The 14376-nt window shown below is 37.1% G+C and overlaps 2 protein-coding genes across 2 annotated transcripts; both read left to right on the top strand.

The window, feature by feature from the left end:
• Window positions 1-4878: 4878 nt before the first annotated feature.
• On the top strand, window positions 4879-8495 carry LOC113028592 (uncharacterized). The gene is made up of 6 exons (XM_026179006.2): window positions 4879-5355; window positions 5541-5858; window positions 5939-6295; window positions 6391-6504; window positions 6741-6790; window positions 7166-8495. The coding sequence occupies exons 1-6, from the start codon at window positions 5313-5315 to the stop codon at window positions 7283-7285; spliced, it is 1002 nt and encodes a 333-aa protein (XP_026034791.2). The 5' UTR covers window positions 4879-5312; the 3' UTR covers window positions 7286-8495.
• A 3028-nt stretch (window positions 8496-11523) lies between these two features.
• On the top strand, window positions 11524-13600 carry LOC113029792 (immunoglobulin superfamily member 3-like). The gene is made up of 6 exons (XM_026180805.2): window positions 11524-11628; window positions 11795-12124; window positions 12205-12561; window positions 12651-12767; window positions 13087-13136; window positions 13228-13600. Exons 1-6 carry the CDS (start codon window positions 11586-11588, stop codon window positions 13342-13344), a joined length of 1014 nt encoding a protein of 337 aa, XP_026036590.2. The 5' UTR covers window positions 11524-11585; the 3' UTR covers window positions 13345-13600.
• Window positions 13601-14376: the final 776 nt, after the last annotated feature.

Below are 14376 nucleotides of genomic sequence, written 5' to 3'. Positions count from 1 at the left end.
ACAATGCTCTGCAAAGAAATATAAGGAAGACATTGCAAAGGTAGATAAAAAGCTTCTCAAGAGACCTTTCGTCTTCCTTTGTTTCGTGCAAAACAAAGATCACTAGCGTTAGCTGAAACTGAAGAGCTGAAGCAGTTTAGTACCACTGTTTTGAGACAACAATTGCATCGTCAGACTAACATTTATCCTAATTAGACCATTACAGAAAGTGTTCTGGTCTGTGTTTGTTTATATACTTTTTCATCTGCTTTTTGTGTCAGAATGTAGTAAAATCACTCTAAGCACACAGAACTGACATCTCAGTTTAAGAAAAATAAACAAATAAATCAACTTCTCAATGCTAATTGAGTTAATTGAGAATGAATTTTAACTGAGAATAAATTCTATGCCCAACTTTAAAAAAAGAATTTCATGACATACCAGTTGATATGATTGATACGATTTTTTGAAATATAAATATTTATAAATAAATAAAACATGCTAATTAGATGCAACCACATCCTACATAAGGAGCTTAAGAAGATGTCCACCACTTGCAAGGTAAGTAGCAAGGTGCTAGGTAGTGGACATCTTGCTTTGATTAAGTTTTATTGATTCCATGACTTTTTCAACCTGTTGCTGAAAACCTAAATACTGTAAATACTGTAAATACTGTAAAAACAACAACAACAACAACAAACTATTACAGTATAAGAAATACCTACTATTGATACTACAGTGAGGGAAAAAATCTTCTTGCATGCCGTATTCAACCCTGACATTCCTCTGCACCTCTGCAGTGGCAGTCATTGCATCCAGCAAGGGCATCTACTCATAGGGATGGTGATCATAAAACTTCCACCTCCAAGCACTGAAGATCTCCTCTATAGGATTCAAAAATGGGGAATATGCTGGGAGGAGCTGCATCATCAAACAAGGTTATAGTGCAAACCACTCTATGACAAGGTGAGAGTGGTGGAAAGCCCCATTATCCCAGATAATGACAAAGAGCCTCAACAGCTTTCTCTCCTCAGGTGTGATTGGCCTCTCATGAAGTGCATTCGGGAATGTCATGAGGCGTTATGTGTTGTATGGGCCAATAGTGGGGATATGGAATCGGACAACCTCATTGGAGATGGCAGCACACATGGTTAGGTTGGCACCCCTCTGTCCTGGAACTGTGAAAGTAGCCCTGTACCCAATGAGGTCCCTTCCACGTCTCCTCACTTTGCAGAGATTGAAGACATGATGTGCCCCCGCAGCTTCAAGCAAAATTACAATGAAAGGGGCTCCAGTTGACTTTAACTGCATGATGTGACAAGGCATTATTACAGTATAGTGGAGTTTCCTTACCTCCACCTATTGGCATCTGGCCTTCTTCAAAACACCACAGTTCCTTTGAAATCGAACTCTGTAGAGCTGCTTCGTGGCCATAAGGTTGTGTCTTAGGATGTGATCAGTGGTGGTCAGGAATTGTGTCAATTGAGAAAAGGTTAACAAATCTGCAAGAGGTGTCTTCTGCTCTGCTGAGATAGTGATGATGATCCCAGTTTCTTTATCCAGGTCAAAGCAATCAAGAAAAACTGTAACGATCATGAACCTGACCTCACAGCCCATTGTTCATTCAGTGGTGCTAGCTCCAGTCATTATACAAAGGTAATGTTTTTAAGACTGGTTAAAATTCTGCATTCAGCTGAGTCTGAAAAAGTCACTTGGATGTGTGACAAAGTGTTTCTATCACTGCAAACGCTACATCCAGATGAACAGAATAAACTTTCTGGGATTTTCTTACCTGAATGATTGAACATGCATCAAGACAGTAAAGTCAAATGCTGATACGTTAACATATTTTTATTCTTTTCATGGCTATTGTTTCTAATGATAATGTAGCTATAATAATCCTGCATAGACATGCCCGTATTTTGTGCAATTTGGGCAAGCAGTGACAAGGTAATGTATCACTTTTTTTCTTTCTGTACTTCACACATTATAACAAATTGGGAATTGTGATGGATTGTGAATCATTGCATCGCTGACATTCTGGTTATACAGTTCAATGAAAAGCTGTGCAAACACATATGCGCCGCTCTTAATGGGTGATGTACAGATAGAAACATCTGTGATCTGTAGATTTTGTCTTTCTTTTTTTCCTTTTTTTTTCAAATGTTTACAAAAAGCTGATTTCAGCAAAATGTTCTGAGTCAATACAAGATACACCATTTGTTAATAGTTTTCTACAACACTGGAAAAAACCAGGACATTAAACTATGCTGCTGTTCAGGAGAAGATTGTCACTCTTTGAGACTCAGTGACTCTTCAGTGTTCACTGGTCTTAACATATTATCTTTGTATGTTCTTGTTTTGCTTTTTCTGTGTGAGATTAAAATAACCAAATTGATAGTATTTTATTCTTTCATAATGATTATGGTAGTAGAAAGTTAATCCCTCACCCTCTGGATGATCTTTGTCCTTCAAGCTTGACCCTAGGAGCTTGAGGCCCCTATGCAGAATCTTAGCTGTTTGCAGGATTGTGCTCATCTGGAAAAAGAACTCAGATGTTGTTTCTGGAATCTACTGGAGCCACTCTCTCAGTTTGAGCATCACTGCATCGAGGGGTCCAGTTAACACGGAGACCTCCACATTTCTCTAACTATATTTGAAGCTCTTGGTATTTCCTGAGGTTCATGTGGTCCTTTCTAATGTTGCCATCATTTGATATTGCTACATAGATCACTATAGCCCTTTCCTCTGCTTGCTTCCACTATTATGTCCCACTGGTTAGCTTTCACAAGTTTGTCTGTTTCTGGAAGTCCCACAGCTTGGTCATTCTGAACGCCTTTGGGGTGTATCTCATTTTCTAGGCCATGCTCTGCACAAATGGTCCTCTATGCTATGCTGGCCCCTTGGTTATGGTGTTCCATCTATAGCCTGTCTGCAAGCATCTTGCACCCTGTTGTTATGTGCTGGATTATCTCATGGGAACAGCCTGCATCTGGTAAACCCGGGTCTCTAATGATCTTGATCTTGTGCTTAAAGTACTTAGATCTTTTGCCTAGAACTTGTTCCTGTGCTGCCGTGATTTGTATGAAGAGATTAGTTTCTTTGTCCAGCCATTGGTACGATCTTCTTTGTCATCCATTTTTTTCCACTTGCTGGCTGTCTTGCAGGATTCTGTCTTTCCACAACGGTTCCTTTTTCATGTGCCTCTTCTTTTGTTGGTTTCTGAAGCCTGAGGCATCACTTAGCACACGATCAGTTGTGACCAACTTTCTTATGTACTCATGGATCTTTCTTGTATCATCTCAGATAGTGTTTCTTTCTGACAGTCATTAATCCTGAGTGTTAGGGTGCTGGATTAGGGGTGAAACCCTCCATGCATGTTAAGGAGCTTCCTTGTCTTGAGATCAGTTGCTTATATTTCTTTTTCCGTCAGCTTATTGTCTCAACAAGGTTTTTGATGACTGGCAGGACTTAGGTATTGATTGGCTGGATTTTGTTCATCCCATTCAGCTGAATCTTCAGAACTCACCTTACTCTCTGCAGGAATTTGACAGTTGAGTCATTCATAGTGGTCTCTTAGTCATTTCTGTTTAACTGTGGAATTCCAAGGTAATAATAGCTATTTTATCTGCAATGCCACCTTCTGTCTTCTAACTGCACAACTGAATTGGATTTCACTCAATGACCACAAAATTTGCTTTATTTTTCCTCCTTCCTGCAAGGGATCTCAAACACTGGATTAGAGATGGGAGACAAGAGCCACCTCAACAGGACAATGCTCTGCATCTAAAGGACAAAGGTCACTCTTTCAAGGATGCCATTGTTCACATTTTGGACAGAGAAGATATGTCACAGTCTGGCGAGGGCAGACTGTATGAATTGATGAGAAGGACCCAAAACGCAGACCCCAAGGAACAGGGAACAAAACTTGAATGTTAACAAAAAGCGAGCCGTTTAATGCGGCTGGTAAAAGGTACAAACAAAAGGCAAGGCAAACTGAAGCAAAATTAACACAAACCTAAACTGGGAAATCTAAACAACAATATGAAAAAACCTGGACATGAAACCTGGAGGAAAGAACATGGCGTGAACAACAGACGACCTGACAAGGAATGAACAGAAACACACAGACTAAATACACACAAGGGTGATTAGGGGAAGTGGAAACACATGGGGAAACAGCTGACACTAGTCTGACATAACGAGACAAAGGAAGCAAAGCTGACTACACTGACATAGGACACAGACCTTCAAAATATAACAGGAAACATGTGATGCAGACAAGACAATATAAACTTGACAACATAAGACACGCAGCATGAAACACATGAAGGGCAAAGGGAAAGGGAAACTGAAATACAGCGGTAGAAAACACAAAGGGAAACTAGTAAACAACTTAGCTACCCTAAAGAACTCAAACATATCATCCAAATAAACTAAAACTCAAAACGCTGGGTCAGACCCAGGAACGTGACAGGATAGATAGTTGACTTCTAACAAATTCCTGCAGAATTGCTGCTTTGCGAAGTTTTTTTTTTTTTCATTTTTTATCATGTGTTTTCTGCAACACGGGTATCTCAACAACTGCAGTGTTGTTGCTATATAATTTGACCCACGACTTACTCATTATCTCTTTTTGTCAAGAGGCTAAATCATCTCATGCGTGCAAGAGGCATTGGTTCAGCTTTGCTCTTCAGCTCTTCTTGAATTTTGAGGTAGCATTCTTTCTCCCCAGCGAATGATGAGTCTTAAAACTTTGTTTTCAAATGCAAAACATGATATATATCTGTACCTTGCAGTGTCCTATTTGAGTGTTCAAGGTTTAAGGACAAGAATAAAAATCAAATAGAGGCAACATTAAAAAAAAAAAAATTAAAAAAAGGGGGGGGGGGGCAGGATAGCTCAGTAGGTAGAGTGGTTGCCCCATGATCGGAAGGTCGGGGGTTCGACTGAACAGCTACCCTGAGGTACCCCTGAGCAAGGCACCGTCCCCACACGCTGCTCCCCGGGCGCTGCATTGGTGGCTGCCCACTGCTTCACTGGGTGAATGGGTTAAATGCAGAGGAGTAATTTCCCTATGGGGACTAACACATACACATTATACATTATACATTACTATACGGTGTTATTGTTTGGAAAATGGACAGTTGCAACAGAAGATGAAAGAGAGGTGATAGGTTTTGCAAAGCCCAGGATGAGGCAATTGCGACAGGAAATGTACTTTTGAATCTATTGTGTGTTAACCAATCAGATACCGTCTGACCTAAAACAACCATCTTGCCTCCTCCACTCACTGAAATACCAGTGTGGTCTCCAACAGAAGCACTGTCAAGATGATCATCTTATGGATTACATTGTTTTTAATTCACCAAGGATGTAAGTGCTTTTTTAAATTTGTCTAAAAATGTTCTTAAGAATTTACTTGTCAAACAGATGCATATAAATTGCTGTAAAAATAGTTTTGCACTTATAAGTTACCTTGCACTACATGTACCTTGCATGTAGTGCAAGTTAAATATATATCAAACAAGATTTTATTTTTCTGCTTTCTCTTAATTCAGATACTGTAGTTCCAGTGAAAACTGTTCAGCTTGGTGAACCAGCGACTATAACATGTGCTATACCCAAAGAGCTCAGCAGTAGAGGAGTCCACTGGTACAAGCAGAGTTTTGGGGAAACTCTGAAGTTAATAATGACAGTATTCAAATCTACAGAACCTACTTTTGGTCCTGAATTTACTAGTTTGAAATTTGACATAGGTGATGATTTTGCCAGCCTGACCATTTTGAAAGCAGATCAAGACGATGAGGGAATCTATCACTGTGCAAACACAGAAAGGATTGGAGTTAAATGGAGTGGGACGTATTTGTTGGTAAAAGGTAATAAACTGACATGCTTTTACAAAGTTTGAAATTGTTTTAAAACGTGTTTTGAAAAAAAATCTTTTTTTATTACACAGGAAACACTCAGAGGACATCAAACTATACAGTTAGTCAGCTGCAGATAGAATCAAACCCAGTTCGTTCAGGAGACACGATGACTCTTCAGTGTTCAGTCTTCTCTGACTCTGACAACCAGACATGTCCAGGAGGTCTCAATATTCTCTGGTTCAGAACTGGATCAAATAATGCTCATCCAAACATCATCTACACTGACACAAATAGAAGTAATGACTGTGAGAAAAGTTCTGACCCTCAGGATAGATGTGTTTTTCAGTTCTCTAAGAACGTCAGCTCCTCTGATGCTGGGACCTACTACTGTGCTGTGGCCACATGTGGGGAGATATTATTTGGAAAGGGAATTACACTGGAACTTGGTATGATTTTCTATTTAAAAACTGGAAGTTCTGTTTACAAAATCAGCACGAGTGATAAAAATGTTTGAGAACTTTTTGTTTGTTTGTTTTTGTAGAATCAACTGAGACAGTATTCATTCAGAGCACGATATTAATAGTTTGTTTGGCTGTTTCTGTGATTGGAAACGCGTTCCTCATCTTCAACCAACAAGTATGTAAATCACATAGAGGTAAGCGTTATAAAAAGTAAAACATTTATACATTTTATATACAATATCATAAGTTCTACAGAAGAACGATGAATAGAATCTGCAATAATTGAGGTGTTTATAGTGGTTAGTAATTAATCAATCTAATATATTTTATTAGAACAATGTATTTCTATGCATGAGATTTTTAGGTTCTAAGTCAAATGACACAGTTAAGTTCATTTCACTATTTATTTATTTATTATTTTTATTCTTAGGAAATGAAGGTGCTTTATCAGATATACAAACTGAAACCTCGCACCAACTTGTAAGTAATAATAATTATTGGTGTTAAAAGATGTGACAATTGTTTTTCTATCTAACTGTCTGTGAAGGTTCTCAGTCATCCAGGTCATCGTAGTCTAAGGAGCTTGGAAAGAAAAGCGTCTGGACTTCTTTGAGTTGCTTGAAGACATTTCATCTCTCATCCCCAGTGGGGGAAAGTCCCACTGGGTTTAAATCTGGGACTCTCCACCATTTGACCCTTAGAACTGAAGAAGCTTCTCGGATGAGAGGTGAAACGTCTTCAAGCAACTCAAAGAAGTCCAGACGCTTTTCTTTCCAAGCTCCTTAGACTATCTACCGAACTCTATCTCAATTATATAATTTTATTTTTATATAACTGTTTTTAACTACGGCACAGACTGAAGAAGCTGATGATGAACTAAACTACGCTGCACTGAATTTCTCTGAAAGAAAAACAAGAGGAAAAAGGAAGAGAGAGGGTGCTGAACACAGTGTCTACTCTCAAGTTAAACGCTGATGCCAGTAACAATGTCGTGGAAGATTGCTTTTTTTTGTATTGATCACATGTTTTAACCATATAACTTTAGTAATTGTAGAATTACATTTTCACCAGTTGTATGCATGTGCACCACAAGTGGGCCTTATGCTCTATCACACATATATACACACACACAGAAAGGAGCCATTGTTAGTTCATGGGAGACGTTAAACAGATGGTGAGACTCCTGCTAATCTCTAGGTGACGGCTCGGCAAAAACATGTGTAATTCTTTACCTCTCTCTCTCCCTCTCTCTTTGAAGGGAAGGTATAGGCCTGTGAGATTGGGCAACATGTAGGAGTTGTGGAATGTCTTTGTCTGTTTGTATATAAGATGTAAGGGCGGCAGCCATCGTCAGAGACTGCTTAGGTATTTGACCAGAGTCTCTCCATATTGCAATATGTTATTAAACTCACTTTAAATCATGCTCACCAAGGTGTTTGCGGGTTTATTTAAAATGTCCACGACAATCTCCTGAAATTCTATATTTGTGACCCTTTAGTCATGTTTTTTTTCCCTCTTCATTAAATATTAACTGTTAACAGTTTATTTGCTTCATTACTGACTGGCTCTCAAAGCTAGAAATTTAGTTTTGTCGCATTTCTCAAATCCCTGATTTTAAACTGTATTCAATGATTGTCCTACTTTTTGTAATTAAAAATATATTTTTGAGGTGTCAGTTGTTGTTTTTTTCTTTGTAATTAATGCAATACAGTACAAGAATTTTTTTTTTATATTTTTGCTTCCAAGATATTTTATTTCTAAAAGGAACAATCCAAAACACACATTTTAGTGCTTATTTTCCTATTTTTTCTGTATTTGGACAGATTCTATACAATATTTATTGTTAAATCTCATCTACATCTTTAAAATAACAATTTAGAAAGCCTTTAATGCAAAAAAAAGTCATTATGTCAGCAATAACTTTGCTTATAGAACTATGGTTGGTATTGATTTGAGAAACAATGTTACAATGCAGTTTTGTCACATCAGATGCCAGATGAGTGGACTCAAAAGGCGGATTTCACTAAACAAGTTTGAAGAGTTTATTTACTAGAAGAATACACATTTTTCCCAACACTTACATTTATTTAAATTTTCTTGAGTAGGGTTATGCAGTCACGTTCTATAGGATCTTGCTAATTACTTACTGTGTTGCAGCAGAGTCACGTGTAAAAGAGTCAGGATACCTGGAGTTTGACACCCCTGCCATAGATCCAAAGAGGGGGGGAAGCTCATGGGCAAACAAACAGTAAACATGAAATGGTTACTCCATGCCTTGTTATTCAGAATGACACGATAAGGAACTGAAACAAACTGAGGTAACAAAAACACAAGAGGTGAGGGCAGAGTGGAGACACAATGGTAACTATACACAGGTGAAATAAATCTAAATAACAACGCATGGAGTAAACTAAGAACAAGGCAAAGGACAAATGGGTACCAGAATCAATACTAGCAGGGTGACAGAGACTTAACGAGTCACAGGGAACACAGGAGAGACAGTGTAAAGTAAAATTAGGATTACAAGCAAATTACAACTATAAACTACGGAGCACCACAGGGGACATGGGAGGGAAAAAACATTAAGACGGACTTTTGCGAGATCTCGCAAAGCAAACTCGGGATCTCGCAAAAGTTTTAGCCGCATTCTACGGAGGTCGGGAGGTCGAGGCACGATGTGCCGGGAAAGCGGTGTTCCTCCCGGCTGTAGTAGGTCTCGACCTCCCGTTAGCTTCGAGATGGTGGGTGTCAGATCTCCAAAAACGTCGGAGCACTTTTGCAAATATGTGATGTCTTGTAAACCGAGCAGATATCTGACATTTACACAACTACATTCACGCCTCAAAATATCTTAAAAGTGTATTTTGTGACCCAGGAAGCCTAATATTACAACTAAGTAGCTGCCGCCATTGTTGGAATTCAACTTTTGCGAGATCTCGCAAAAGTTTTGCGAGATCCCAAGTTTGTTTTGCGAGATCTCTCAAAAGTTTTGTGAGATCCCGAGTTAGTTTTGCGAGATCTCGCAAAAGTCCATCTTAATTTTTTTTTCCCATGTCCCCTATGGGGCTCCGTAATAAACAGATTTTAGAAGCAAAACTAAATCTAAGAAGGCCGGAGAATATAATATAGGAACATGAACCAGGTGATATCTGCTAATTGGTCAAAGATCCAGAATCATGTCAGGGATAACACAACACAAACTTGGAAAAAATTTTCATTTATTGATATTTATTCCAGAGAATATGTGATTAATATAACTGACTTAGCTTTGTTATGGCTAAAAAACAACTGCTTTGGGCTGGGAGGTCAATTCCTTAATCATAATCATGCAAATTCTCATGACCATTGAGGGTTTATACTTTAAGAGCTCTTTGGAGCACACAAGTTGCAAATAGTTGGTCCACTGACGGATTGGTTAGCACTGTTTCCTCTCAGCAAGATGGCTTATAGTACAAGTCCTTGCTGAGGCCTTTCTGTGTGGTGTATCCATGATCTCTCTGTGCGTGCATGGGTTTCCTCCAAGTACTCCAACTTCCTCCCGCAATCAAAAGACATCCAAGTTAGTTGAATTGGTAATTCTAAATTGACTGTGAATATGAGGCAAACAAAGTACTTTAAGTGTATGGAATAAAATACTATATAATGTATGATTAAAATGACATCTTCTAAAGCCCTTTAAATAAAAAACATCGTAAAAATAAATGTATTGCAAAATTTAAAGTGGGTATTGAGAAGGCATCAAGTTAAAAATTGATTTTATTGACATGATCATCAAATATGTTCATAATTTTTCTCTTGCTACTTTGAGTTGAAATACTTTTGAAATGTGTTTCATTGATCTGTATTACCTGTTCTTGACTGGAATAGGGGGCATTTAGTTGATTCATATTGCCCAGAAGAAACTTTTAACCCTTTAAAGCCGGTTGGAGCGGGGACACTCCGTTTCAAAAAAACACTTCCTACGTCCATCAGCGCCATGACCTGCCCGAAACCGGAAGTGACGTCATTTTGCGGAAATGTAGGGGTTTTTTTTACCATCAGGGCCTTATGAGCCTATACTGGTGTTTTTAAAAGTTATCTTTGACTTTATGACTTTCTGTGTCGTTTCTGGGATGCTTAGGACTCATATTGCACAGCTGGAAATAGTTTATTTTGATGCACATGCTGTTATTTTGCAAATTTGCATTATAATATTTATTTTCATTTTTCCCGCAGTATAAAAAAATTGGTGTATTTCAAAAATAAAACTATGAAGACACTCAAAATAAATTTCCTGTGGTGGGAAACTATTTTGTGCAACTTTTTTGTATTTACAGTTTTGAGGGATGAGTCTCTGATTTTCTCTAACTTTGTAGTTTATTGCACTTTTTTGCAATTTATGTAATTACTATGCACTTAATGCAGACATATTATTAAGATTTGGGCTATAATGGTTGTATTGATGTATATAAACTTGAAATGCTCCCAAAAATGGCTCCACAGCATGTAAAAATATAATATAAGCTCTGGCGGACTTGGTTCTATGGTGGGTCTTAAAGGGTTAATGATGCATAAAACAATGAGTTTTCAACGAGGCAGATAAAGATGCCTACATTTACAAATAAAGGCTTGATTTCATAATTATTATCTGAGGTTGTAGGTTTTCTCAATCCAGCTGATGCAAAGAAAAGCTTTCTATTTTGATTTAGTCAGTAAAATGCTGCAGTATAAGTTTAGCATCATTCTGGATTTACCTCTAGCTCCACCATGGGGTTAACACGTGTGATCGTTATTAAACTACTTCAGTAATGTTGGTTGATTCACAATGAATTTTGCTGCAAATATGGCAGTTCTGATTTTGAAGAGGTGAGGTTATCTTCTTTAGGAGGGGATATTGGTTTAGTCACTTCTTCAGTGCTTCTCAGGAGTAAACTGTCATTGCCAGCAAAACAGCCAACCAGGAAATTTCCTCTAAAATGCAAACCATGATGAACTAATATATTTCTAAGACTATATGGCACACATGTTTAAGATTCACTAACAAAAATAATAAATATCCAGGGATAGACGAAATTGTACAAAACAATAGCTAAAAAAGGATTACTTCAACACTAGATAAAAGAGAGGTGGCCGTTTTTTACTATGCCCAGGAGGAGGTAAATGTAACAGGAAGTGTAGATTTGAATCTTTTCAGAGTTAACCAATCAGGTGCACATTACAGTCTGACTTATTGTAATCATCTCACCTCCTTTTCACTGAAATACCAAAAAAGTCCTTAACATAGATCAGTGTAAAGATGATTGTGATGTGGATTACAATGTTCTTTCTTCATCAAGGATGTAAGTACTTTTTTCTTCTTTTGTCCAAAATTATTCTTAGTGAAAAACTTGTCATGATGATTTATATTGTGACCTGCAGGAACAGAAACCAAATAAATATAATTTTGCATTAAAAATTTTCCACATCTTACAACATTTTATTTTTCTGTGTTTTCTTTTTCTTCAGATTCTCTGGTCCCAGTAAAAACCGTTCAGCTCGGTGAAGCAGCAACATTAACATGTGCTTTGCCCATTAAAGAATTCGGCAGTATAACAGTCCACTGGTACAAGCAGAGTGCTGGAGATGGTCTTAAATTAATTGTGACATTGTCAAAATCAGCACCACCTGAATATAGTCCTGAGTTTTCTAGAAAGAGATTTAATGTGGAAAATGCTAATAATGTTTGCAACCTGACCGTTCTGAAGACAGTCCAAGAGGATGAGGGAATCTATCACTGTGGAATAGCTGAGTGGATGTATCCCATTCAGTGGAGTGAGACGTATTTGTCAGTAAAAGGTAAGACTGAGCTACTTTTACAAACTTTAAAGTTTCTACTATAAGCTTTAAAGCATCTCCGTATCTTTTGTAATACACAGGAAATACTCAGATGACATCAAACTATACTGTTGTTCAGTGGCCTCCAGTATTAGACCCACTCCATCCAGGAGAATCAGTGACTCTGCAATGTTCGATCATCTCTGTCTTTGACAAAGCAACATGTTCAGAAGATCTTAGTGTCTTTTGGTTCAGAGCCGGATCAAATAAATCTCATCCAAACATCATCTATACTCATGGAAATACACATGATGAATGTGAGAATCGATCTGAGACTCAGAAGAGATGTGTTTATCGCTTCTCTAAGAACGTCAGCTCCTCTGATGCTGGGACTTACTACTGTGCTGTGGACATATGTGGGGAGATATTATTTGGAAATGGAACTGCATTGAAACTCGGTATGATTTTTCATTAACTGTTCTAAACAACAAACAAGATATTTTTATACTGATTTGAGTACTAAAACATTTTCTTTGTGTTTTTGTAGTGCAACCGGCACAATCAGTATTCACTCAAATGCTAATATTAATAGTTTGTTTGGCTATTTCGGTCATTGGAAATGTGTTCCTCATATTCAACTCAAGAGTATGTAAACCATTTAAAGGTAAGTGTTATAAAACATTACAATTGTTTAAAAGTCATAAATGATCTCATTAGACTTTAATAATGGAAAGACCAATCATTCATGGATTTAACGTAAAAATTCATATAATAAGTTATTCTGTAAAATCATCAGGAGTCAATCACACCATTGTTAATAAACCTGCTTACAATGAGGTCCCCCCCACTGCTTAGTGTACCAACTTATTTTTTTGAATAACACATTCCTATCAGCAGGATTTTTATTAAGGATCATGCAATCTAAAATAAAAAAGTGCACTTCACTAATATATATTTGTTTTAAACATTTTATTTATCTTTAGGAAAAGAAAGTGCTGTATCAGAATCACAAACTGACAAGTTGAACCAACCAGTAAGTGATGAAAATAAATGTTATTTAATTAAAATATTGTCTACCTGGAAAGCTCAGCATCAATATTTTTCTTCTAATATTTAATTAACAGATTGAAGCCGATGACCAGCTAAACTACGCTGCACTGAATTTCTCTGAAAGGAAAACAAGAGGAAGAAGGAAGAGAGACATTACCGAGGACAGCGTCTACTCTCAAGTTAAAAGCTGAAGCTGATATCAGTGGTGAAGAGCCCGTTAAAAATTAAATTGAACCTGAAACATGATTGCAGATCCTATTATTTGTGACAGGTCTTCTTATTTTGCTGCCTTGATTAAATACTAACTGTGAGCAGTTTATTTGCCTCATTGCTGACAAGTTTGGGCTCTCAAACTAAAACAAAGTCTTGTCACATTTTTGAAATCCCTGAATTTTTTATCTGTATAAACCTGTCTCCTTGCTTTCATTGATTAAAAACAATTTCATTCAGTATTTTGGATTCTTTTTTATGTTTAGGGCAAGATACTACAGGGAAAAGAACTGGTCAGTTTTTTAGAATTTGGGTGGTTTTGCTAATAGTATTTTAGTATTTAGTATTTATTTATTTATTGTCATTGTCAGAGAACAATGAAATTGCATTTGGGGCTTCCGTACAACCCGTAAATAAAATAATGAAGAAAATAATAAATACCCCTTAAAACCCAAGTGTAAATATTTAATAGTGTCTTCTTTTATGTTAAAGTAGAGAAATTATTTTATTATCCCGTATCTGTTTGATATGTAAGCAATCTGGGCACAGCCATTTTTTTCAGTGGTTGATTGTAAACTGTGGTAAATAATTTATACTATATATATGCAAACCTTTATGAGTTATACCTTATTAATGTTAGAGAAGCCGTTTGTGTGTTTGTGCTTCATTTACTTTATACAAATGGAACTGTAGCTAAAAAAAAACACAGATTAGAAGAATGATTAGTCTGTTGGTTTTCATCTCAGAGAACATATTAATAGACTAGAATAGGTAAATTTGACAGTTGATGGAACATTAAAATCCAGAGTAATGATAAATGTGGACAGGCATTTTTTTTTTTAAAAAAACACACACATAAATTTGTATTTTGAACTTCAGTTGATTTTTTCTTTATTTACCTTTGATTTAACCTTACATTAAGGCTCCTCTGAAAATCACTTCAAAAATTTGTTGCAGCAAGCTTGATGCAAGCGTTTCCATGAGGTGAGTGGGAACATTTCTCCAAGTGGTGA

This window comes from Astatotilapia calliptera, chromosome 2 (assembly GCF_964374335.1).
Source record: "Astatotilapia calliptera chromosome 2, fAstCal68.1, whole genome shotgun sequence".
Taxonomy (NCBI): domain Eukaryota; kingdom Metazoa; phylum Chordata; class Actinopteri; order Cichliformes; family Cichlidae; genus Astatotilapia; species Astatotilapia calliptera.
The sequence above is the reverse complement of the archived record's forward strand: the minus strand, read 5'-3'. Positions and strand labels throughout refer to the sequence as shown.